The sequence below is a fragment of the Acipenser ruthenus genome, chromosome 37 (assembly GCF_902713425.1).
Source record: "Acipenser ruthenus chromosome 37, fAciRut3.2 maternal haplotype, whole genome shotgun sequence".
NCBI lineage: Eukaryota > Metazoa > Chordata > Actinopteri > Acipenseriformes > Acipenseridae > Acipenser > Acipenser ruthenus.
The window spans coordinates 8,978,217-9,003,540 of record NC_081225.1 but is presented as its reverse complement, the minus strand read 5'-3'; the positions used below and the strand labels follow the sequence as shown (position 1 = coordinate 9,003,540).

The window sequence follows — 25,324 nt, the reverse complement described above, 5'->3', positions numbered from 1 at the left end:
ATAACTATAGCATTTCTGAAACATTCATGGACCATCCTCTTCGCACATCTAGTTTTGTTAGCATTTATTGTTACTGTCAATCAGAACTGAGACACCTTCTCATCACTTTGCTTTACCAAAACTGCTTGTTCTGATCCTTATATTTTTCCCAGGCTCGGAAGGGTGATGATTTCATTACGTGACTCATCCAAATCACAATGGGGCCCAGAAGCTGACAGACACAACACAACAAAACAAACCTCATCCTGTTTCAGTACTTCAAATGACTGAAGACAGAGAGGGAGGTAGAAATAAAGGGGCCAATGGAATACGTCTACTATTATAACTGTTGGACAAAGATGTGGAAATAGTAGGACTGGATTTGTATATCTTTAACTGGTAATAGCAGGACTGTGACTGTATGACTTCTAAAGTGAAGAATGGATAAACAGGTTTCAACCTAAACCTCAATCTCCCTGCAGATAAAGCCTGCGTGTGTGGGGGGGGGGGGGGTAAACAAACTAGAATATAAACAAGGTCTGTTTTCTGACGACGGTCGGTGGGTGCAACATTTCTCTTAAAAGTGCAAGGCATTAACACAGCAGACAGAAAACTCCAGCCATTAGTTATAGTTACCCTGGACCCACAGGAAGGAAAAAAAACTACCTTCTTCCCCCACTGAGGTTTGCAGTTAAATAAACTCGCTCGCACTGCTAAATCAGGGAGAAGGTATGTTTCCATTTGCAGCGTATTTCTCCCAGTGTGTGTATAACTGAGGCATGACTCACTGTGCACTAACAGTGTTATTAAGTTTTCCTAGCTACCAGGCTTTTATTTTTCCTTTAAACTTTTCCTTCTGTAGATCACGCGTGGCTGCCTGTGTGGAATACCCAGACGGTACAGCTTTGTAATGACAGATGGGGATTTCTTTGCCATGTGTGGTGTGCCGATCCCCATGCCCCTGGTCTGAGACAAAGGGGAATGAAAGCACACAGCTGGGGGATCTACTCCCATACTGGCCTTCAGAGCAGGGTTGAGACTCATGAAGTAGGCAGCGCGCTACACATCTCATCTCTACAGCAGATTCTGTGGGAGCAAGCAGTAAACTTACACTGGCTGGCCACTTTATTATGACCGGTTCTAAATATCGGGACACTGGGACAACGAAGAAGGCATCAGCCGGAACAACTGACTTTCTTAGAATTCTACCTTTAGAATTCTGCTTGAGCGTTCTGATGCTACGCCTTGCCGAGACGTGACACGGACTCCACAAGGTGCTGGAAGGCATCTCGAGGGACCTTAATCCAATCCATTGGTTCAGAGAGGTAGGCAGAGGATTGAGATTGCTCAAGTTCCAATTTCTGCTCTATTGATGGCCTCTGTTGGTAAGTGATGGCCTGGAAGATTCCTGAAGTCTCTGTCCTTCTCCTCAAACCATTCACATGCAGTTCTGGAACGGCGGAAGGGTGCATCATTGTCTTAAAAGTAGTTTTCGGCAAGTGTGGCATTGTCGGGTTGACTAGATCCACAGCAAGGTTTAACGATATAAATTGTTCGGCCTTCCAGAGTAATCAAGGGATCCAGGGTTTACCAGGAGAACACACCAGGGCGATGCCAAAGCTAATCGGTCGGCAGGTCCTAATAAAGTGGCCAGACAGTGTTTTGCAGTTTGTGTTATGCAAGAGACACGGTGAACTGTACAGCATGTTCTGCACCGGGAGAGCATGGTCTAACACTGGTTCTGAAAACCTTGCAGGTGTCAGACACCAGTGTTTTGTAATGCTTTTTTTTTTTTTGCATGTCTAAGTGAAGTGGTTCCATATGGGCGCCATTCACTTTTTGGGTCTACCATCAGACCCAACAGCATTACTGCAGTGTAGAGGAAAGCCTTGCAAAGAAACTGGGGGAAATACAGAGCTAACTAAATACAAAAAATAGCTAATAACAAAATTGCAAAAGCAGCCAGTCAAAATGAACTGCTGTGCAGTATTTTAAACCTGAAAGTGTTGTTGTATATTTAAAAAACATTTTCTTTTTCACCCCAAGAGACTATACAAAAGGCCAGTGTGAAGGGTTTAAATTGTTACACAGCTGTGTGCTCATGATACAACCTAGGTGAGGTAGTACGTTCCAAGTTTAGGAAGCCCTAGAGGCAAAGTTTGATTTATTCAAATCAGATGTATTAGCTGGAAACTTAATACATCTTAAATTGTATAAATATACAGTACTGTGCAAAAGTTTTAGGCAGGTGTGAAAAAATGCTGTAAAGTAAGAATGCTTTCAAAAATAGACATATTAATAGTTTATATTTATCAATTAACTAAATGCAAAGTGAGTGAACAGATGAAAAATCTACATCAAATCAATATTTGGTGTGACCACCCTTTGCCTTCAAAACAGCATTTTGTATATATATACATATAAAACTTTTGTATATATATACATATGTATGTTATATGATCATCTGAAAATCAGGGTTATCTAATGGCTTAGATCAAGTGATATCCAGCTAATGTTTTGCACAACATTTAGTTTGTCACGTGAGAATGGGGGTTTTCAAACTTAACCCCACACATTACGAGAATGATTAGACTGTGTATAAATGAAATTGGCATTAACTAGAATTAAAAATGTGGGAGAATATAAATAGGTTTGCTGCCCTTCATCTGTTACCGATTTGCCAAAATATAATGAAGCATTTATGAGATGTGAGCTTTCTTCTTCCACATCTGTATTATGCTCTGGCTTTGCTTTAAAACTGTATTCCAGATGTCACAACTATATACAAGACCTTCTCAATACACCTTATGCTCTCAGTGACACGGCAGTGGATTTTAACCTGTGTCCTTTCCATAACGTAAAACTTAGAAGAAACCAAGTCCAGCAGACACACACCACCACATCCAATTGTCAATCTGCACGCTGAAGAAGGCACAAGCCGAAAAGTTTGTCTATTTGACTTTTTCACCTTCGAATTTTAATTGTGAGCTTTGAAGTTTTGGATGATTTCACCCTTTCCATAACAGACGACTGAACGTCTTCTACACCTGAAGATGGTAATGACAAAGGGAAGAGTACTTCTGTTTTATAAATCTGATATGCCAACCAACACCAGAGAGTGTTTCACGTACAAGGCTGCAGTGTGCTGCCTACGCTCAGCTCTCACACTTTAAACTTTTCATGGTGATAGATGTTTAATTGAAAACCTTGCTATTGTTTCTCTGCCCTAGTCTACTGACAGCACCCTGCCGCCCCCCAGACACACTGCAGCCCTGCTGTGTTAGTCTTGTAACGGTATACTCATGGAAAGCACACACATTCCTAAATGGTCCATTTGCTATGAAATAGTAAATATGGGACTCAGTGCTTTATGTATTATAACAAAACGTTTTTGTGAAGTCAAAATGAACACTCTGATAACTTAATAAGGAATGTAATTACGCATCCGGCTTTTAATGACCTGATTAATTAATATCTTTGTTTGTGTGTGTTCTGTATGCTTCTGCTTAGATCATTATTAGTTTGCCATGTTCACTAACTATGCCAGCGAAACTTGTTTCAGTAAAGACTTTGCAAGGCTTGAGGCAGTGAGGCGGGGAAGCATATTAGCGATACACTGTGCACTGAAGCCCGCAGGTGAAGCACGGTGCTGTAGTTAGTAAACCTGGGAAATATGAAGGATCTGAGCAGAAACATCATACAGGACATTAAACAGGCAAGAAATTCAATGTTAGGATATTGTACCTTTTACATTAGCAGATTCTGCATGTACGATCTCAAAGCTAAATGTTTAACTGAATACATTTTGGTGTAAGTAAAGTCGACCCATCTGTCTATAAACTCTGTAATAAGGAGCTTTTTTTCACATGCATTCAAGCAAAAAGGTCGATGTATAACAAACTCTTCTTCAGCCTTCATAGAGACTGCACAGTAAATCCCATCTGAAGCATGGTAAAGCATTTAATTGCATTGTAAACCTGTCTAGAAACATTGTAAAAAGGAGATAAACATATGGAACTCCTATGGCAGCCCAGGTACCACACTACCCGTCCCAGAATGCTGGACTGATGAAATACTAAAACGCATGCGCCTCCCGTGAAAGCTATCATTACAAACCGTCCTTCTGTTTCAACACCAGCTTGATAAGTCATACCGCACTGTAACATTTTAATTAAATAGCTGTGCGGTTACAGGCAAGACTGCAGCTGTTAAGGGGAAACACGGCGCTGAATGCCTGCCGCAGTCTCTAAGCAGGAGCACACCTGATTGCACTGAGCAGTAACAGGGCTCACATTAAAGGGGTGGGTTTTCAGCACGTGCCTTGCTAGAAGCAGCTGGCTCAGGGCTGGGCTGTGTGTGTGCACAGCTGGGCATTCCTAATACTGTGACTGTCTGGCCTTTGGACAGCTTCCAAGAACTGACCAGCACTTTTATTACATTAGGGCCAATGGTTCTTAAGTTGTGTCGCAATCCTAAAATTCTAGGTGATGCAAAACATTTGGCCATAGCTGTATAGTTTACCCATGTTCTTTATTATGCTTTGCCATACCTTTCTACCTATGCTGTAACATTACAATAAGGCCCCCTGCATTTTTTGCCTAGGTATAAGTAATTAAAGGGATTAGCATGAGGTCTTAACACTCATTGCACAGTCGTTCCTAACTACAATGGTGTACAAGGTTGTAGGTATTGAAACTTAATTGTCTGTTAGAATGCCCTGCAATAATGATACTGCATGCAGTTACTCCAATTACCAGAGTCCTTACAGAGCCCAGAGCTGCTCTGCGGTCATGTAGGGACACATTTACAAGAGGAGGTGGGGGAGGAGGGCTTCGATAGCTAAACTCAGCTGTTCTTCATTTCTGTTCAATCTCAACATCATCTCACTAACTCGCTGCCAATTAACAGAAGTGTGCTTTAGTCACTGTGAGTCTAACTCTACTCACTGTAATCGCACACACACAATGCATGTCCTCTGTTTGGAGGTGATCTCCGACTCCACAAAGCCTAAACCTTAAAGCTGTATATACTGTATATATAAAGGGATCATTACGCTACCGTTAGGTGCGTCAGCGTTCTCCTCCTTCTCTGAACAGCTTTCTCATTGGTCCTCTTGTAATAGCAACACATGTAGTGCGGTACTGCTCTCCCCTGTGCTCTCCCCTGTGCTCTCCCCTGTGCTCTGCTTTCCTGGACATGCTTTGAATTTCTTCCTTTACTGTCTAATCTTCACCTAAGGCAACCGTATTAAATAGATAATAGGGGAGCTTTTTGGAAAGCAAGCTGGGTTATTCGCATTTGAACTAAGTAATAAGACCTGTGTCAAAATGCCCCAAAATTATTCAGCCCTCCAACCCACTACACTAGCTTTCAAAAGCACTGAAGCCATTGATAACCACTGCACTCCTCTTTGCAAATTAAACTGGATGAGAGACTACCACTGAAAGGACATGCTTACTTTAATTGTCCTTGGGCCTAGTCTACAAGAACACAGGGATGGAAATAAGCCTCCCGTTGCATAGAAGTTGGATCCATTCTTGGTTTATCTACGAATTTAACAAGACACAATTGAGCTTGTTACCTATACCCTGTGGCTAATCAAGCTCGCATTAAAACTTGGAATGGATTAAACTGCTGTGCAATAGGAGTCTTATTTTAATCCCTGAGAACAGCACAAAAACAAACCCCAAATGTTTCTACAAATTTGGGGAAAAGTCAAACAGGATGTGTCTTATTGATATGTCGGTTATGTTTAGACCAGGACTGTACAGCGGATGGCTCTTAGGCCAACCATGGCTCGTTCCCTATGACAGTTTTCCCATAGCAAAAGCATAAAAACGTGTGACAGAGTATAGAGAAAGCGCTATAAAACAAAACTAAGCCTTGTGAAGCCCAGTGAGCTTTTTTATTTCCTTGCTACTACTAAGTTAACTTCTTAGCTTAAGTATTTTAGATTACAGTATTGTGTCTAGTGACTGGTATATTTTGTTTCTATGGCCTTTTTAGAAGTTCCTAGTCATCACTACAGCTCTTTTAGACGGCTCTGGTTTTGACCATTTGCACTGCGTCCTTCCAAACGTCTCACGCAAACATTAAGGGTGCAGGGTATCCTGAGCAAGCAAACAGATGAGGGGACAAAAATAAACCACTCGGTCTGTTACTAGCTTGGTGTTTACTGTCCCAAGCACTTTGCTGTTTCTGTAAACTTGCTTAACAGCAACAAAACCATAAATGTGGATATTCGTGTTGCCCAAGAAGCCTGCAGTGGATTTGTGCAGTACTGTGTGTGGTCCAGTGGTTAAAGAAAAGGGCTTGTAACCAGAAGGTCCCCGGTTTGAATCCCAGCTCACTCACTGACTCACTATGTGAACCTGAGCAAGTCACTTAACCTCCTTGTGCTCTGTCTTTTGGGTGAGACGTTGTTATAAGTGACTCTGCAGTTGATGCATAGTTCACACACCCTAGTCTCTGTAAGTCACCTTGGATAAAGGCGTCTGCTAAATAAACTAAAAATAATAATACATTTTTCAAGATCGATCTGAAGATGAGCATAGTTTATGAGGCTGAACCATTTCAGTGAGAAAGGTTTACTGCCCAATATGACAATTGTTAGTGGAGCTTTTGTTTTATCACTCACTCCTAAGGCTGAAAACAGAACTCTAGAGGGTTTCATGTATTGTATAGCAGTTGCTAAGATAGTGAAGTCCTGGAAATGCAAGATTAGATGGATTTATTATAGCATTTTAAATGAACCAATGCTGTTGTTTTCTTTTATTCATTTGAATAACTCGGGACCTATGCCATGCTGCACGCGGAAGCTTAAAAACTGTTCTGGATTCTTCACTTTCTAGACTTCTAAAACAGAGTTTGCCATGGCACTGGATCCCAAACTTTCCAGTGGTGAAAAGATGACCCGGTCCCTATAAACATTCTCTTCGATCCTTAGCCCTAACTGGGTCAACAAAAAGGATAAAACTAGACTGCTTTCATTGATAGAGTTGGATGCACATGCATACAGACCCTCATTTACAACCAGCCACTGCCTGCTTTGGCTTCTTGGAAATGCACGTTACCAGTAAATGAAAAATAAAACCTGTGAAAGAGGCGTCCTTGTTGATTATGGCTTCAGAAAGGTTCTAGTTATCTGAGAACGTAATGTAACATAATTCAGCACTGGTCCACCTCTCCTATATAAACAAGACCTGATTGTATATTTCAGCATGGCTGGCCAGCCCTGCTTCTGCATTGATGGAGACTTAATCAAGGAAAATATTTGCCTAAGTCTGGAATGTACTGTTGCAATGCAAACTAGCTTCTCTGGGACATAAATATTGATATAAACATACACATGGAAATTTGCAGCTTATATGTACACACTGTGGAGTGTATAAACAGTTCAAGATGTGTTTATATTTACGGAATTTCAGACTCATGGAATAGCTTGTATTGCATGGGTAACGTTTCTTTATAATTAGTGCCAATATTTCTAATGGTGATTTATGCACTAAAGAAAGGGGTTAAAGAAAGGGGCTTGTAACCAGGAAGTCCCCGGTTCAAATCCCACAAATCCTTGTGCTCTGTCTTTTGGGTGAGACGTAATTGTAAGTGACTTTGCAGGTGATGCATAGTTCACACACCCTAGTCTCTGTAAGTTGCTTTGGATAAAGGCGTCTGCTAAATAAACTAATAATAATAAATGGCTTGTAAACAAGATACTGTAATTTGAAATCATATGAACATCTTTTCATCTCAATTCTACATGTTTTTATTACACCCTGAACTAGTCAGGTCATTTTATACTTTTAGAATTCATAACATATTATAATCTTTAAAAAATCCCATGAGAGTAAACTCCATACCCCATGAAATGACCTATTAAAGAAAGAAGAGAAACACTCTTCTACAGAATGTGTGTTTCTGACCTCATTACGCATTGGGGTCTATCTGCAGGTCATCTTTCTGACAGCCATTTATCAGTTGTTCGTACACCAGTATGAACACGGTCCATTTTTCCACCGAATACATTTCAAGAGCAGTTGGTTTGAATATTCCAATATTTGCCGCAGGACTAATTGAAATGAATGGAATAAGCCGATATCACAGCACTTGACTAGGTACTGAAAATCAAACAGATCTCCAAATGAATTCTGTTGCATTTATGAAACAAGTTCATGCATCCTCAGCATAGCGCTCTCAGTCCCCCTCTCACTCCACTGAGCCTTCTACTAAGGAAGTGGAGATTTTTCCATCTGCATTTTGCCAAGCACCATTAGTGTGTGCGTGTGTGTGGTTCCTGGTATTCTTGGTATTAGTATTAGGAAACTGCAGGAATGTGAAAGGATCACTTAAGGACAGTCTGGTCTTCCAGTAAAACTGCACTGAAAAATAGCTTCTCCATTGTGTTTCTCGAATGGCCTTTAACAAAGGCTTGTCTATTTATTAGCCGGTCTGTTAGATATAACTAAGCCAGGGCAGCCCAGCCCAGGTGAGATGAGTCGTTTCCTAGTCTGTGCGCACCTCCTGCTTCCTCACAGCCCTGGAGCTGGGCTGGGATTCAGGCAGCAAGAGGTCAAGGGTTAAGCCAAGGTCACATATTGAAAAATCCAGTCGCTTCTCTAACTTAAAGCTATGCAGAAAGTTGCAGGGATTCTCAGTTAAAAACTGGTCCGGAAAACATTGTTTTTAATCTGCTCAGCTGAGTAGATACACTAAAACTAAATGATCATCATCGCGCAATCTGTCTACGATACTGCAATGTAAAGGCAATGGTTTTGTACAGAATATAAAGCCGCCATAGCAGTAGTGCCACAGTGGCTCATCTTCATGCTTTATCTTACAGATGGTACCACCATTCTATGAACTGATACACTTTTATCAAACCAGAACCAGACAGTGTGCTCCAGCACCAGGACTGTACTGAGCTATACTGTTTGTGTTCCGTATCCATTGTGTTGTCATTGCTGGAAATGCTGTTGGATGCTAGTGCTTTGGGTTTTCTATAAAGGAGCTGACTGTCAGCATGTTTGTGTTCATCCGTGCTCTACCACCTCCACCCTGATATGAAACCAGTTTGTATTGGTTCTGAAAATACTACCATTCCATCACTGCAGCTGCCTTTACGCTATTACTGTCCCCTAGTATAGAACCATTGCCACTGAAGATGGTAACAAAACCAACCAGAAACATGTCTGAAAAAGTTCACTAGAACAGTGTTTCAATTGCTCCTATTCCTTGTGTTTATACTGGAAACATTTTTCAACTCATAAGCCATTTCCCCCAAGCTTGAGTCGGAGGATGGTCCTGCACTATACTGAGCTTATTAGTACAACCAAATAATTTATAAATCACAAAACCGCTTTGTGGATGCATCTGATGTTGTCATCCCACAAACATTCAGGAGAATTTCCACAAACGTAAGCTTGGTAGTTACAGCTCATAGCAATCTAACTAGACCACAAAAGGCCATCGTCATTAGCTCCTTGGTAAGAAACAGCAGAGAGTGATTCACTCCTTTAAAATCCACAGATCTAGAAGGATGGGACTGTTTTATCCATTAGAAAAGCCTGCCCACGTTACTGCATGATAAGTGGAAACACTGCAGATGCATACCTCTCCCTTTGACTTCATAGGGAAGCCCTGTCTAGACATCTCTGTTTTATATTTCTCACTAAACCCTTTTCCCCAAGAATCTTAAACAAGCATCTCTCTGAAACATTCTAATGCAGAACAGGCATGCACTGCACAAGGGACTCCCCAATCAGACAGAGAAGGTCTTGTGTTAACCTTTCAACAGGAATTCATCACAGCAAGCACGTGGTCTTAATTCACACGGATAGCCCCTGAATGCCTCAGAGATGAGGTAACTGCTCATTAACTTGTCCTATGCTCAATTTTTATTTTTACTGTTTTTTTATTTTTATACATGGGTTCTCATCTGGCAAACCTAGCACTTGTACATTGTACATACACAGATTTTCATAGCTTTCTATTTTTTGTTTCTCATGTGTTAAGTGAAACGTCAACTTCAGCAATGCATTATTGAGAGAGTCAGAAAGTCTCAAATGGGATGACTCTGTTTATAGGCTATTCTGGAGAACAGACTTTGCCTCCTGGTTACAAGCCCTTTTCTTTAACCACTGGACCACACAGCCTCCTAACAATTGTACATCATTTCGTTTTACATTTAGTATCTAGTTAAATCCCAAAGGAGCAAAATCATCAGACCCTCGACCTCATGTCCTGCCAAAAATCATGACCACTGCTCTCCACCCTGCTGACAGTGCTGTGCAAGCATTTCCATTGTTTTACCCAACCCTTTGTGCATCAGCACACTAAATAAATCAACACTCAGTGGCACTCTCTTGAGCCTCTTTCATCCCATTCCATTCCTTGCAGCCCAGAGTCTTGCTCCAACCAATACCCAAACAAAAGCATAATCTCATAGGTCATAAACATGGGGTTGTCCTTCATAGCATTCACAATCAAGATTTCAAAATGGGATAAACTTATATTCTGAGGGTAGTGTGAACAGGGTATTGATTGCAGGTGTTCCATTAGGCAAACGAGGACCTGGTTGGAACAAGGTCCTGGGCTAGTGAGTGTAACTGTCTGCAGTAGTTCAGGGTTTACCTCAATGTTGTTGGTCAGAGTGTTGATGAATTTGAAGCCTGGGATTCTTTTGTCACTGCAGACCACGCCCACGTCCTCAGTATGCTTGCAGTCCGACACCCCAAACCCGTTGGAGGAGCACTGGGCCAGTGTCTGCTCCTTACCGGTACAGTGGACATTATCTAGCCAGATACGACCTGTGGAATGATAGAGAGGGAGAGCACAGGAGTCAACAATTCGTGCCTAAAGCTGGCAACCATTATTACAGCTTAACACTGTAATCATGCGAAACCCCAGCTGAAAAGTCTAATGGTAAGTAAGAGATGTGCGCTGAAAATGTGATTCTCGTGTCAAGTTCATGTGACTGAGCCAGACATATTAGGAGTTGCGGAACTAGTCCTAGGATGCTTATTCAAAACATGTGGGATCAGATCACAGAACTCACAGGAACGATGGCTGCCAACAATTTGACCAGCAAATCCCCTTTAGTCTGATGGTTTAGGAACATGGCTTTGGAGACTGTAGCTCATTGTCTTGAATGATTCTCTTAAATTATGGAGCCAGACGGTCTCCTTCAGCAAGCTGGAGCATTAACCGGAGGGCCAACTGGTGTGCTGCATTGTGCCGCGCAACATTTCCTACAAGAGCAGAGGAGACTGTTTCTGAAAGTCTGGGAATGGACCCAGACTGGTCAGTCGATTAGTGAGCATTCTCTACATTCATAAAGCACATTACAGAATCACAGATCTTTAAACCTCTGCAGTCTCTTAATTACCAGCCCAGGAGTCTGTGTCTCAACACAGAAATCTGCAAGTACAACTGAAAACATGTATGTGCCTATTATTATTATCCTTTGTAATATAATATATGCATCAAAAGCAAGCAACAAATTAACTTCGACTCAACTGAAAACATGCATGTGCTTATGACATATATGCGGGAGACTCCAAAACAGGCAACAGGGCGATTAATTGATCAGTGATCAATGTTTAATTGAAGTTTGCAAACTAAGAGCCATGGCCCTCAGTAATTGATTAATCTATAATAAGCAGATCACTATGATCTCGGTCCTGAAAAGAAAATTCAGCGATTGCTATATCCTGTTGAGGGATAGTATTACTCAAAACACTACAGCTCTCAGACGTGTCCCTAACAGATGGCTAAGCTCTGCTTAGTTAGTTGCTGTCCCACTCACATTAAATGATGAACAAATGGTTGCAGCTCACGGCGTCATCTGTGTTTTATTAAAGCTATACTTCAATGAGCAATGCATCCCGAGTGCTGTGTTTAAGAGCTCTTTGCTGATTTACGGTGTTCGGGCTATTCAGCTGTTATGATACGGTTGCAAGCTGTTGTCAATTAATAAAGCAGTGTGTGATTTCAAGGGATGTCCCTTCAGCAGCATGCTCCAAATTAAACTATACAAACAAGCAAAGAAGCAAAACGACACAAAAAACGATGACACAGTGATAATGTTGCATGTGCTATTAGGCAGGGATGGGAATAATACTAATAAGACACTGATTGCATAGCAGTGTCACCCATTCTAGGTTTTACTAGGAGCTTGATTAGCCACAGCATATGGGTAACAAGCTCAGGTGTGTCTTATTAAAATCCTAGTAAAAGCTGGGAATGGATCAAACTGCTGTGCAATGGGAGTCTTATATCCATCCCTGTATTAGGAAACAAGACATTGTTATGACTCATTCAAGTTGTACATGAGTTCAGAGTTTTGAGCAATCAGACCCCAGTGAAATAAATAATTCCTTATAGCGGCATAACTCCTATAAATAAACCTACAGACTATGATGAGACTTCATGCTTGCTCAAATTCCTGGCATCCGTCTTTCCAAACCAGTTCTGAAGCCCAGGACTGGGTACAGGACTAGCATGACCCTGAATGTAACAAAAGGAAAGTGCCAGCTTTACCATCTCCTCTCCCGTACTTTGACGAAGGTGCCCAGGATATAGCTTCCATGTAGCCCAGCTCCCTGCACACCACCTTGGCAGCGTGGATTGAAAAGTCGTCATCACAGACCGTGCCCCACTCCCCGCTGTAATACACCTCCACACGGCCTTCGTTGTGCTTGCGTTTCTCGCCTGCTAGCCTGAGCTGGATTTTGGGGGTGTCGGGAGATAGCTGCGGAGCCTGGTACTGCTCCTGTTCCGGCTCCGGGTAGCCCTCAGGGTACGGCCAGTTCTCATATTGAGCGAGACACAGAAAGCCCAACTCTCCCCAGAGCAAGAGCAGAGCCGCTGCATGACAGAGAGCAGAGGCGTGCATTCTTCAGACAGCACTCCGGCAGTACACTGTGGGGATAGCTTCCAGTTTCCTGAAGAAAACAAACAAACAGACAAACAAACACTTTGTTAAATCTCGTCACCGCCCTCTGAGTACAGAAAGTGCTGGCATGTACAGTAGAAGGCAGCAGGTACTGTATAACGTAATAAGCATACGGTTTAAAATCTGACTTGTTTATCTAAAACTTTACTCTTGTATCCAACAACTTCTGAAAGCTTGACTGAAACTTGACGCTGTGAACAGGGTGTTAAAAAAAAATGATACATGGGGGTCAAAGGTTCCCCCGGCAGCACAAAACACCCCGCCCCCCCTCCCCCCCTCCCCCCCTCCCCCCCTCTCCAGAACAAGCAACTTGACAGAAAGCTTCCTCCCTTCCTTCCTTTGGGGGTTTGTTTCCAAGTTATCATCCACACAACTAAATCCTCAGCTTTATCCCCAAGATCAGTTCCAGACCAGTCTGCATAATTTCCCTGTGAGCCAATGGCAGAATCACGGTACCCATACAAGAACTGTTTTTTGTCACTTGGTGCACTGGAGAGATACCATACACGTTAAAATGTCAAGCACTTAAATGGTATTTGTTTATAGCTTTTCTCTCTTTTGTGTATTTTAAAAACAAGTTTTTTTTAACATTTTGAAGTCTTCAGGGTTATTTAAAACCTGCACAACTCCATGCTGCTCATGCAATTCAAATTCTTTTCCTGCAATAATCCGGTTCTTTCTGGAGCAAGCGCTCAGTCGGGTATTACTGCTTTCCTACGACAGTTTCCTTTTCAAGTGAAACTAAACACAGAGCAGTGTTAAGTGGCACCAAGGGGCTCTTGGCTCTGCATTTTACTCAGGACACAGAACCACAAACTAGTTAGTAAACAACAGTTAAAATGCATACCAATTCTTGCTTCATGCAAACCCATTTTAAATGGAAGGATATTAAATTGCACCAATTTTTCATTACTCGCTCCTTGTCCACAAAAATAGACTAAGGTTGCCAAACTGTTGGTTGAAGTCAGAAACAGCTGTAGGAAAAGGACAAGATTTGTGCTCAACGGGTTCCTTAGGCACTGGCTGGAGTCATGGTGTTGATCTTGTCAGAACTCCCCTCTTTGTGATGTGGTCTTTTGGCTGGTTTCACAGACCCTGATTATCAATAGTCAGGATTACCTTGCCTAAGGTAGCTTTAGCTAGAGCTAACCAGGGTCTGTGAACAGTAAGTGTTTTAGGAAAGGGTTAATTGGTTTTAGCGCATCATTCCTCAATGTGTGACAGGGACTTACTCTTAGAACTAAAGGTGACGACAGATAATCTGTGTGGAAGTGGCATTAACTGACTATTAAAGTGTTACAAAGTAGCTCTAACTGTAAGCCACTGACAGTACATCCCAGAATCAAACCCTCCGTTTGCACACTAACATGCATTCCTTCTTAAATTGCAAATACCCCCGGGAATACACAGCTATGAAGAGAGCTTGGTTGAGTTTTCAAATGAAATGCCTTTTCTCTATCTACCTCGATTAGCACTCCATTAAACATCAGATCCATTTTTCGTAACACGTTTTATTTGAGATGGATTTCTGTTTGCTCAGTCTAGTCACTGGAATCATTGTCAGCCTGTGTGGCTGACCCCTTTCACCCAGCAGGAAGCACGCGGTGTGTAGGTGGTCCGAGCCAGTCTCCTAGTGTGACTGAACGCTCTAACCCTGCTACTGCAAATACATGAACACACAGCCTCAGATATGCACACCCCTTCGGTGCTGAACAATGCAGCTCTAGTGCCAATCAGGTCACAGGAAAATAAAGGGCTTGATTCTCAAACAGATGTCACATTACTGTGTGGCTGTGCATAGTACGACTTCTTTCAACTTTTAAAAACTTTCAACACAGGTCAAAAATTCAAGCCTGGTTAAATTCCTCTTCCACTGTCTAATTTGATTTCACTTCCTCCTAACCCTGATAAATGGACACCCTGTAAACAAGGCACACAGTGTATCCATTTTCTAAAGGTTGGCTACAGCACTGTCAGTAGGGTGTGAGGCCTCCATGGGCTGCCCAGGCGGCATTGATCTTTATCAGTCTGATAGATCACATGTCATGACCGACACTGCCTGCTAACAGGGAGATGCACCTCACAAGATTTGTATAAAAATATGCATCCTGTGCTACACATTTCACAGGCCTTTCGAATTGCCGTTTGGGAGATTTGTTTTAATGAAATGGCCAACAACGTGAGAATGAGATGCTGTTTGTAATGCATTTTGTTAGAAAGTTCGGTCGAACGTTGGATCTTAGATGCTCCACAAGGGCAAAGGTTGTAAAAGTATATACAGCTATACTATCCACTAAACACAAAGGATTTTGGCATGGTACTTGATAAATGGGAAACACCGAGAGTTCTGTCAGCTGGTATCCAAGCAACCAAACAGAGGAATTCTAGAACACGGGTGTCTCCCACTGGCAGGAAGGCTCAACAATCTCATTAGAATGTACAGTTCTTCATTACAATACAAGCCTGCCCCGTTTCACTGCAGAGTTCTCATTGTATATGTGACTTACTGCATTGCCAGACCCCATATCACCTCTGAGGCTGGAACCATATGAGAAGAATCAGGCTTTGTTTGAACTTGAGTAATTATGCGTTCGTTCAGTAATAATACTAATCGCTTGTTTTTAACGGTCAGGCTTGAGTCAGAGTTGGCAGGAAGTTCAAAGGTCAGATAGTTTTGGTGTATTGCAACTCCAAAGTGCATTAAACTTAACAAAGTCAGCTGCAGTTTTTCCTAGCTGTCCACTGTAACTTGAGCCAGCTGGATTTTTACAGCACACAGCTCACACACTGACTTTTTTCCCAAGCTTTGTGATACATAATTGTTTCACACTGAGTTAACTTAACTGGTAGTTAAAACTGGGGGTTCTGGTAAAATAGCAGCAATACACAGCGTGACGGACCAACAAAAACACTGCCATGTGTAGCACACTCTTTATATGCAATTACCCATTTATTTCAATTACATGTTTATTAACTGTTAATTGATATGTAATAGAAAATGTAACCATATAATAACAACATTTACCATTATTATTCCATAACTTAACAACCAATGTTTTAAGTTGTCTTAAATGTTTGCAGTCAATATGTCTTAATAAACATATTCAACATACATATGAAATATTGCATATATACTTTACAGTGCCTCACAGGGATTTAATTAACACTGCAAGCACTATCTAACCAGTGGATGGATGTGTAATATCTAACAGCACTTAGCAGATCCCGCTTGCCTAGACTTGAACATGTAACCGGAGTGCTTGTCAATACAGAGTGTGAACCAACCTAACGAGGAAACTCAATGCAGAGGTTTAACACCGTGGGGACCCTTAGCTTTATGACTCATTAGAGACCAAACAGTTGAAATACCATGGAATCGACAGAGAACCCAATCTAATATATCGATAACTCACTGAACGGCTGTTAAAACCCCGTCAGCACCCCTTTAGAAGAACAGTTTCCGATTAGGCGCCGTGAGAAGGTTCTGGCAGGGTCGCTTTGGAGTAGAAACTGGAAAGTGGGACAGTTGTCTTACTCATCTGGATAGCTAAAAATGTCCCACGGCTATCCTGAACGGGGCATTACTGCGCCTCGAGTATATGCTATAAAAAAACATAATAATAATCCTCCCAAAAGGAAAAATATGCTGCGGTTATTATTTAAACGTTTGCGAAATATCCCTGAGCGCAGAAACAGTAATGATTGATGAGTACGAACACCCACAAGCCCAGTCTGCTTCACTATTAGTTATGGATTATATACGTTGCCGGCCATATCCTGATTTTGTTTTTAATTACGGTATAATGTATACTGTTTTGTAAAAACACAATCTGATTGCCGTTCAGTTTTGCGCATGCCAAACGCAGATGCGGTTTGCTGTACTTGAAGCGACGAGTGAAAGCGTGTTTCAATGCCGTGGAAATTGCTTCACACACGGGGAAGGGTTAATACAAACGGCACAACCACCTACCCTTTTTTCCTGCCTTGTGAACCAGGATTGCTGACATGATATAATTGATAATCCATTGCCTACAGAGTTTCCGCCCCAAACGGTTTTAAATTAAACGCAGCTAACAGATGTTGTTGAAAGAAATGTGAGTGCGTCGGGGGACAGCGGTGTGTTAAAGCGAGCCAAATGCTTTCTGCGGAGTTTAGTGTCATTTCATGATGTACTGTAGGCCCTACTGAAGAACGGACTTTCTGTGCTACACGGTCTTTGCTTTGGGCTATACTCGCAACGTGAAATGGTGACAGCTTTCTTTGTTCATAAACTGGACTGAATGCCATTCCTGGCTGACATAGTTATACAAAGGACGACACGCACATCGAATCTAGCACGCGTGGAACTAGAGTAACTGCATAGTGTTGCATGCCAGCGTTAATAAAGACATGGTATCCAGCCTTTTAAAAGCGTTTTTGTTTCCCCTTCTAATTATTGGGGATTATGTTGCCCTGTCAAAATAATGTATAGGATTAATAAAACGGGTGGTTATATAAGATCTCCAACTGTTTTGAAACGGTATTTGCTATGTGCTAAAACTTAAATACATAAACGTGTCGTTCATTTAATAAGAAGTAAACGTGTGTCTTGCAGTCAGAAAGCGATGTTAATTTGCAAAATATGTTTTATTCCCAGTTAGATCCATCGCAGTTAGTGTTCATCTCAAGGGTAATACATTCGGCAGCATGACTATATGCATGTAGTGTATTGCTGAAGCTAAAGAGAGCACATACCATAAATAAATACAAATTATTATTATTTTATTCAAGAAACAAAGATTTAAAACACGCACACATACCTTCAAATATATACAGCCAGATCACTTGTCTTGCCCAAGTCTCCTATATCGCCCTGAATGCTGCATAACATTTGAGTTGCAACTGTTGCGCTTCTGCAGCGTCTTTTCTTTTGCTCTCCAGTCTTGAAGTTCTTTTGAAACTTTCACCACCTCCTGAAATTTCACTGGAGTTGCAGGCGAAACCACGCCCATTAGGACACCCCTCTCTCGGCAGGAAGAATGAGCTCATCATGGCCAACCGGCTCTTTGGTGGATGGAACGTGAGACCTTGCCGGAATTCCGAGGAAATCTGTGACGGGCACCCGGCATGTAGTGCATACCTGTCAAGAACAGAAGACAGCTAGACAAGCCATTGAGTCGGTTACAGCAAGCCATTCCACAAACACCACGGCGCTACCGCAAGCTATTTCCATAACCACGTTCACATAACATGAAATACAGTCATTGATATCCTCACCCTAAGGCATAACGCACGTATTCTTTCCAGCGAGCTCATAACATTTCCATACGTTTATATATATATATATATATATATATATATATATATATATATATATATATATATATATATATATATATATATATATATATATATATATATATATATATATATATATTTTATATATATATATTAGAACTAACTATTTTCTGTGGGGGATATTGTCACGCAAAATCTTTTACCCACAAGACAACAAGAAAAACAGAGAGTGATTTTCCAATTGTGCTTTTCTACAACAGTATAGCATTATTCCGCGCTCTGCGCTGTAATTTGCATCTGCAACGTAATCATTTCCTAAACGTCTTTTTTTCTTTCTTCCAAGCAGATACCATGCAATTTCCTATTGCATGACGCCCTCACTTTTCAAATTCTTCAAACGCATTCTATTCATTCAGTCATTCATTTCATTGCTTAGCTACTTTCCAAATTAATCCTTGCTAGCCAAGTGAAAATACATACTGTATATCTAATATATATATATATATATATATATATATAGAGAGAGAGAGAGAGAGAGAGAGAGAGAGAGAGAGAGAGAGAGAGAGAGAGAGATGGGTTTACTGAAAGCTGAACAGATAGTAGCAGTGACTCGAGTCATTCAAAATATTGCAACAAAATATTGAATTATGCATCGTATTTTTTTCATTCTGCCTTTGACATAAATGTGTTGAAAACTGGAAGAAAGTGGGCGGCAAAGAAAGCTGTGGAAGATGCAAAGGCTGCCCTTCGAATTGGTGATATCATGGGGCAAGTTCAGCATGGAAGAGGGGGTCTTGGTTTCAGTTCAACTCCTCCTACATGGCACAAGGCGGCCCCAGCTCAAAGGAGGAAGCTGGTAGTCAACGAGGTGCAAAAGCAGGAGGAGAGGATGAGGTGTATAAAGGCCATTTCCCAGGCCAAACAGGGAGAATGGATGAGATGGGAGAGTGTGGAACAACGCAAGATTGGCTGGCAAGACCTATGGTCAATGGAACAGAGCAGGATCAGTTTCCTCATCAGGTCAACATATGATGTTCTCCCATCACCACAGAACCTAAACCTCTGGGTAGGAGAGGATCCCTCATGTCCTTTGTGTTCATCACCTGCAACATTAAGGCACATTTTGACAGGATGTAAGGTGGCTCTTAGCCAAGGACGGTTTACTTGGCGCCATGACCAGGTGCTGCGATGTTTGGCCTTAGCATTGGAAGACAAGCGTAACATGACCAATAAGTTGCCACCTGTTCCATCAAAACATTACACACAAAAGACAACATTCCTCCGCCCAGGAGAGCAACCACCAAGAAAAGGTGTTAAAACCAATCCTCGCCCAGGACAACTGGAAGCTGCTAGAGACTGGAAAATGCTGGCAGATGTTGGTCAACGGCTTATTTTTCCACCTGAGATTGCCACCACTAACCTTCGACCAGATATTGTCTTGTGGTCTGGATCAGCACGCCTTGTTCACCTGGTAGAGTTAACAGTGCCATGGGAGGATGCTGTAGATGAGGCGTATGAGAGGAAGAAACTGCGGTATGCTCAACTAGCCACTGAAGCGGAACAGCGAGGATGGAGAGTTCGGGTTTACCCAGTGGAAGTGGGTTGTCGAGGATTTGTGGCACACTCTACAACCCGGTTTCTCAGAGACGTCGGATTCAGTGGCCAAGAGTTGCGTCGCACAGTGAAGAACTTATCTGAAGCAGCAGAGAGGAGCAGCAACTGGCTGTGGTTGAGACGGAAAGATTCTGGCTGGGGACAGGTAAGTAAGCTGGGCTGAGTTGAGTGGGGGACGGAGGGGGGTGATGCTGGGACGCCAGAATCACCGTCGAGCCCTCTTGAGGTGTCGTGGGCTAGTCGACGAAACACTGAGGATGGAAGGTGCCCACTTGAAAACCCCAGAGATGTACCCTACTTGGCTCAATCCAGACGGTTGTCATGCTGATGCGCTGGGGAGGCCGCACTTTGGTTGATCCCCGGAGCCAGCATCGCAGCCGTTGTGTGTGCTGATGCGCCAGGGAGGCAAAATAAGCTGATCCCTGGAGCCAGCATTACACTTCAGCCATTAACACCAGACAGAAGGATATCTACATCATCATATGGAAGGAAACGTAAATGGAGGGAGACACATATGGATCACATTAGTTTACTGTAAAGCTACGTCTTAGTTGGTGCTTATCTTGGCGAGAGCCGAGTTCAAATCAGCATGAAGTTTTAACATCTACTCTCGTGTAATGGAAATCATTTCTGTCTATTTTTTATAGGACAATAAGAAAAAAAAAATACATTTTTTTGGTTAAATTCTTTTGATGTTTTTTGACATTGTAAAATAAACCATTATACGTTTTTTTTGGTTTTGTTTTTTTCTCAAAGATCCAAATTCCCAACGTTCCGCTGTGTTTAACATGCCTTTGTCAGGGGAAAGTGTGTTTCAAAACAAACACTGGAGGTATTTATAGGCTTTTTGATGCCATGGTAACCACACATTTATTTCTCTTTAAATCTAATGTCTTTGTGATGTCATTCACTATATAGCTAATGATGTAACGATCTTCTGTGCCTTTCTATTTAAACCTTCAGGCTTCGCGCTATCTAGTCTATTTATCCATTCATTTTCTTTTATTCTTTTATACTGTACATGATCTAATTCTATTGTTTCTAAAACCACAGATCCATGGTGAGCCTGTTCCTTGCAAAGTGCTGAACTATTAGTTCATTTACTTTCTTATTTCTTATATTTGATAGGTGGTTCTGTATTCTTTTATATAATGATGGACCTGTCTCTCCTACATATTTTACTTTATTACATTTTATGCAAAATATACCATATACAAGGTCGCCATCCTTACAGGACGGATTTTTTAAGACTGAATGTTTATTTTCTTTATTTGTGATTTCACTTTGATCTTTACCAACATAGTTGCACACTTTACATGTGCTTTTACAGGTTGCAATGCCCCTTAGTGTATATATGATCTCTTTAAAGATAGATAGATATATAGAGGATAGATAGATAGATAGATAGATAGATAGATAGATAGATAGATAGATAGATAGATAGATAGACAGACAGATAGATAGATACACACACAGTAGGGTTCAAATGATTTACAGCAAGACTAGGGTTGGGGATTGTATTGCCCATGTTTCCTCAAATACTCTGGCATCTCTGAATAGATAATCATCTATTTAAATATGCCAAAAGTTTTAATGAGCAAGACATCTCACAAGTACCCCAAAGCGATCTCCTTTTTCTAGGAAAGCAGTACTGAGGATTTCTCACTAAATATCTCCTCTTTGAAAATATGCAAGAGATTTTAATGAACACTTTCTCACAAGTGCTGTGGTACCGTAAATATAATCCACTTGCTATCAATGCGGAATGACTGAGTGGCATTCTCTCTACATTTTACCCTGAAAAATATGCTTCTGGCTGAGGACTGCCAAGGACAATACTACATTCAATACTGTACCATTCCTGGCCATCACCACTCAGGAAAACAGACAACAAATGCTCCACCCAGCCATTCAGCATTGTTAGTAAATTAATCATGTTTAGGGAACCACTGAACTTGTGAGACGGATCGCTCATTAAAATCCTTGGAATATTTTTAAAGAGGAGACAATTATCTATTCAGAGATACCAGGGTATTTAGTAAGCAAGGGGTCTGAGTGAGGAGACATGGGCAATACAATCCCCAATCCCCACCCCTAGTCTTGCTGTAAATCATCTGTTGTTTTCTAAACTTTTATATATAGTGTACTTGGCATTAGCTGCCAGCACACAATTTTAATGCAACAAATTGCTTTGCAAACACTCAGTTTAGCCACTAGAGGGCAAAGAACAGCATACCGACTGTGCTTCGAATGACTACATACTGCATGTCTGCCGTCTTGTGGACATAATGATTTACTGCAAGGAACCCGTCTGTGTTTTGGGTTATATATGAAGTAATTATTTTGCAGGTCATGATGGAATCCAGACAAGACAATTCATATGAACTATCACTATATCAAAACTCAAGATAAGTATTTTAAATGGGTGGATTAGCATATACAGTATGAGTACATTTGAATGAACAATGAGTTCAGAATGAGAGACAAACATTATAAATTAACAATAGCTCTATCTTTACTTTTTTACAGTCCTGTTTTGCTCCTACTGACAACAGTGCAAAGTAATATTCAATATTAAGGCCACCCCCGTATTTAGTCCTAAATGTATCAAGATCTCTCAAATAAAACCAACCGAGAGCCCTCAATCAAAGTCTAGCAGACTGCTCTCTTGCTGATGAAACTGCTATCCAATGGGAAACGTACTTTGATCCCTGGAAACAGACTTGCAAAAGGAAGATCTGTCATGCGATGCAGAATTCGCGTTCGGGGTGCCAGTACCACAAAAGGACAGCCTGCTTACACAGAGAAGAAAGTGTGCTGCAGGTGTTTATAGTTTGCAGTCCAGTCCCTGAATGTTACCAGCATGCCTCGTTTGATGTGTTAAAATGGTAATAAACACTCAAAACATTCAACTGTCCGAATACAAACAAACGCAGCGACACCCGAAGCTTCCTAAACGCAGCTATTAAGATAGTTTGAGGTTCGAGAGACGCTTAGTGAAAGGAAATCCCCACTCCTCATTAAGGCGAGTGGGATATATATTTCACTTCAATGGGGGGCAAGACGCAGCTTGAGCCGAGAGTGAAAACATTCAGGCAGAAAAGAAAAGAGGCGGCATGGCATCAATCTTGTTAATCTCCGTCACTTCGCGGCCGGCCTGGGTGTTCAGTCTTTTTTTCCCTCTGAATCATTGTTCTTGTGATATTAACAGGACAAATAACGCAGACTGATATCGAATTACCCAGTTCTCAAGCTTCGGGTATAATTAATATCACCACGAACTCTCCACCTGGTCTTCGTCTGCTGAAACGGTTACACTTTTACTTTTATTTGAGGGTGTACCAGCACCGCAACTGGTTACAAATATGATTAAACAACTTGGATAACGTGGGGGCATATTTTGGCGCCTGATCCGATATAGTTAACCATGGTGCTAAAAGTTCGGCATTAAAACCAGAAACATTGCGTTGTCATTTCTTTAGCACTCGTTAAGGAAAGTTGAGCAACTGCTTTTGCCACAGATAAAATTCATGCAGACACTAAGAGATGAGCGTGCTGTTTATTATAAGACCGCTAGATGGCGCTAAGGTTCTCTTTATTAACTTAGTTTGTAAATGATTGCGTAACTTGCACTGCTATAAAACGAGCCTATATTATTACTCTTCATATCTTTTAAGACCAACTTAAATGTCTTTCAATGTGTATGGTTAATAAAGCAAAAGCAATCACTGACAGCGACAACCTAGTCCATTGTTCGCATGGCACACTGTAGCCCTACCTATAGCTGAGGGTTTTTGGGTGGTCGTTATTTCTCGGATTTCTTCAGCCAAGAAAAATTCTTATCATCATGGCAAATGTTTGAAGCCGGGCCCCCCCCGGATGACTGACGGGAGGAAGTGTCCGTGAAACCGAGATACCTTTGTTCAGCTCGCATGAATAACCGTCACAGAAGAAGGTCAAAGGCCTCGACTCCTTTCTCTGACCCTATCCGAGTTTCTGTATGCTTTTCCAGGGCTTATTGCGTACCGGAGGGCGGGGCCGCGTTTGGAACATGCAAACAAACACAAACATATAAGCACTGCCTTTGAAAGTTGACGAGCCGATAAAAGCAGCAGGAGTTAAGAGAAAAGTGACAGTGTGGTGAGATTCACTGGGTTATTAACCGCCGTTTGTTTACACAGGTAATCCCCACCTGTGGATTTTCACTGCCTCGACGAGCCTGGCGTAGGAAGCTATAGTAATGCCCTATTCACACGAGCGTCTCAATTTGAAAACGTGAATGTGGCTTAAATGCGCATTATTTAGGTTGTGTGGATGTCTTATAGAATAATATCGTTAACGCTACACCATGCCAGTCTTTGTATTTTTTTCTCTCTCAAAAAACATGATACTCAACAACACACATAAACATGAGCTCAAACGGCAGGCTAATACTGTGATAGATACGCACATGCATGGACTGTTTGACTTGTTTATTAGCATATCATCACTTGGTGAACTACTATGAGTTAAATAATGCACAACTGAGCATCTTAGAACATTATCTCAATAGAAGCACTTAGAATAAAAATAAAAGGATTGCATAGCTCATATGCTTCTTCGTCTGAGCACCCACCCCATTCACCACTCTCCTCCCTGAATCCTGGAGCCCCTCCTGCTTCTTAGCCAAGTACACGGAGAGGGGATCCCCTAAAAAACAGCGAGAGAGAGTTAGTCTACCCACTCCCTGGGATACCACTAAATATATCAGCCATAACACAATACAACACCCTGCATCAATGCAGCAACAAGTAGGTTTGTTCCCCCACTTTGTATAAAAGCAGCCTTACTTCTATTTTTGTTAAATTATTGTGACAATATCTCCTCTCAGGTGAAATAGTTTAGGCGGTCTAAATCTAGCCCTGGCTGAACAGTCTAAACAAAGAAAAGTGAAGATTTAGATAGGCATGGAGTCTGAACTGCTCTCTTACCTGCCTATGAAGATAGTAGATCTGAAGTGCAGTCCCAGACTAATGTGGAGAAGCTCATCTTGAATAGCCATGGCTTGTGGAGCCTCTGTGGACAGAATGTTTAGGATTTGTGATGCAACTGTGCAACAATAATGAACTTGTCTTTTAATGGTTTGGGATCTGTTTAGTTGGGCCGTATGGGTTGTTAAAATGTGGACCACCCCTGTTGATTCACTCCAGGGTTTCATGTACGCTTTCAACTCATTAATGGCGTTCCACTCACGGCAAAAGTACAATAGAGGCAGGCCTGACACTACTAAACTCTCCCAAGCTTCCTTAGCAACTGTTGCCTGGGCTGCCAGGAGTTATGGACATTCCATTTCTTACTGGGTGTTCCGATGTTTTGTGGCAGAGGAAGTAACGGACAGGTTTATTAATCTGTACAGCTTTTTAAAAAAAACACACAAAAAAAAACCAAACGCACGCCTCTTAATATTTCAAAACTAGAAATAAAGAACCATAAAGTTTTAAACTTGCATGTGCATTTATCTGT

General features: G+C 41.6%; 1 protein-coding gene across 1 annotated transcript in view; it reads right to left on the bottom strand.

Moving 5' to 3' along the window:
• The window catches only part of LOC117971682 (lysyl oxidase homolog 2B-like), a 57,160-nt gene extending 39,270 nt beyond the window's left edge, over nucleotides 1–17,890 (bottom strand). Inside the window, exons 1-3 of the mRNA XM_059008363.1 lie at nucleotides 17,731–17,890; nucleotides 12,517–12,920; nucleotides 10,609–10,784 (exon numbers count right to left, since the gene is read on the bottom strand). Coding sequence (XP_058864346.1) covers nucleotides 10,609–10,784; nucleotides 12,517–12,871 — 531 coding nt within the window. The 5' untranslated portion in view covers nucleotides 12,872–12,920; nucleotides 17,731–17,890. The remainder of the gene's footprint in view (nucleotides 1–10,608; nucleotides 10,785–12,516; nucleotides 12,921–17,730) is intronic.
• Between the last annotated feature and the right edge of the window lie 7,434 nt (nucleotides 17,891–25,324).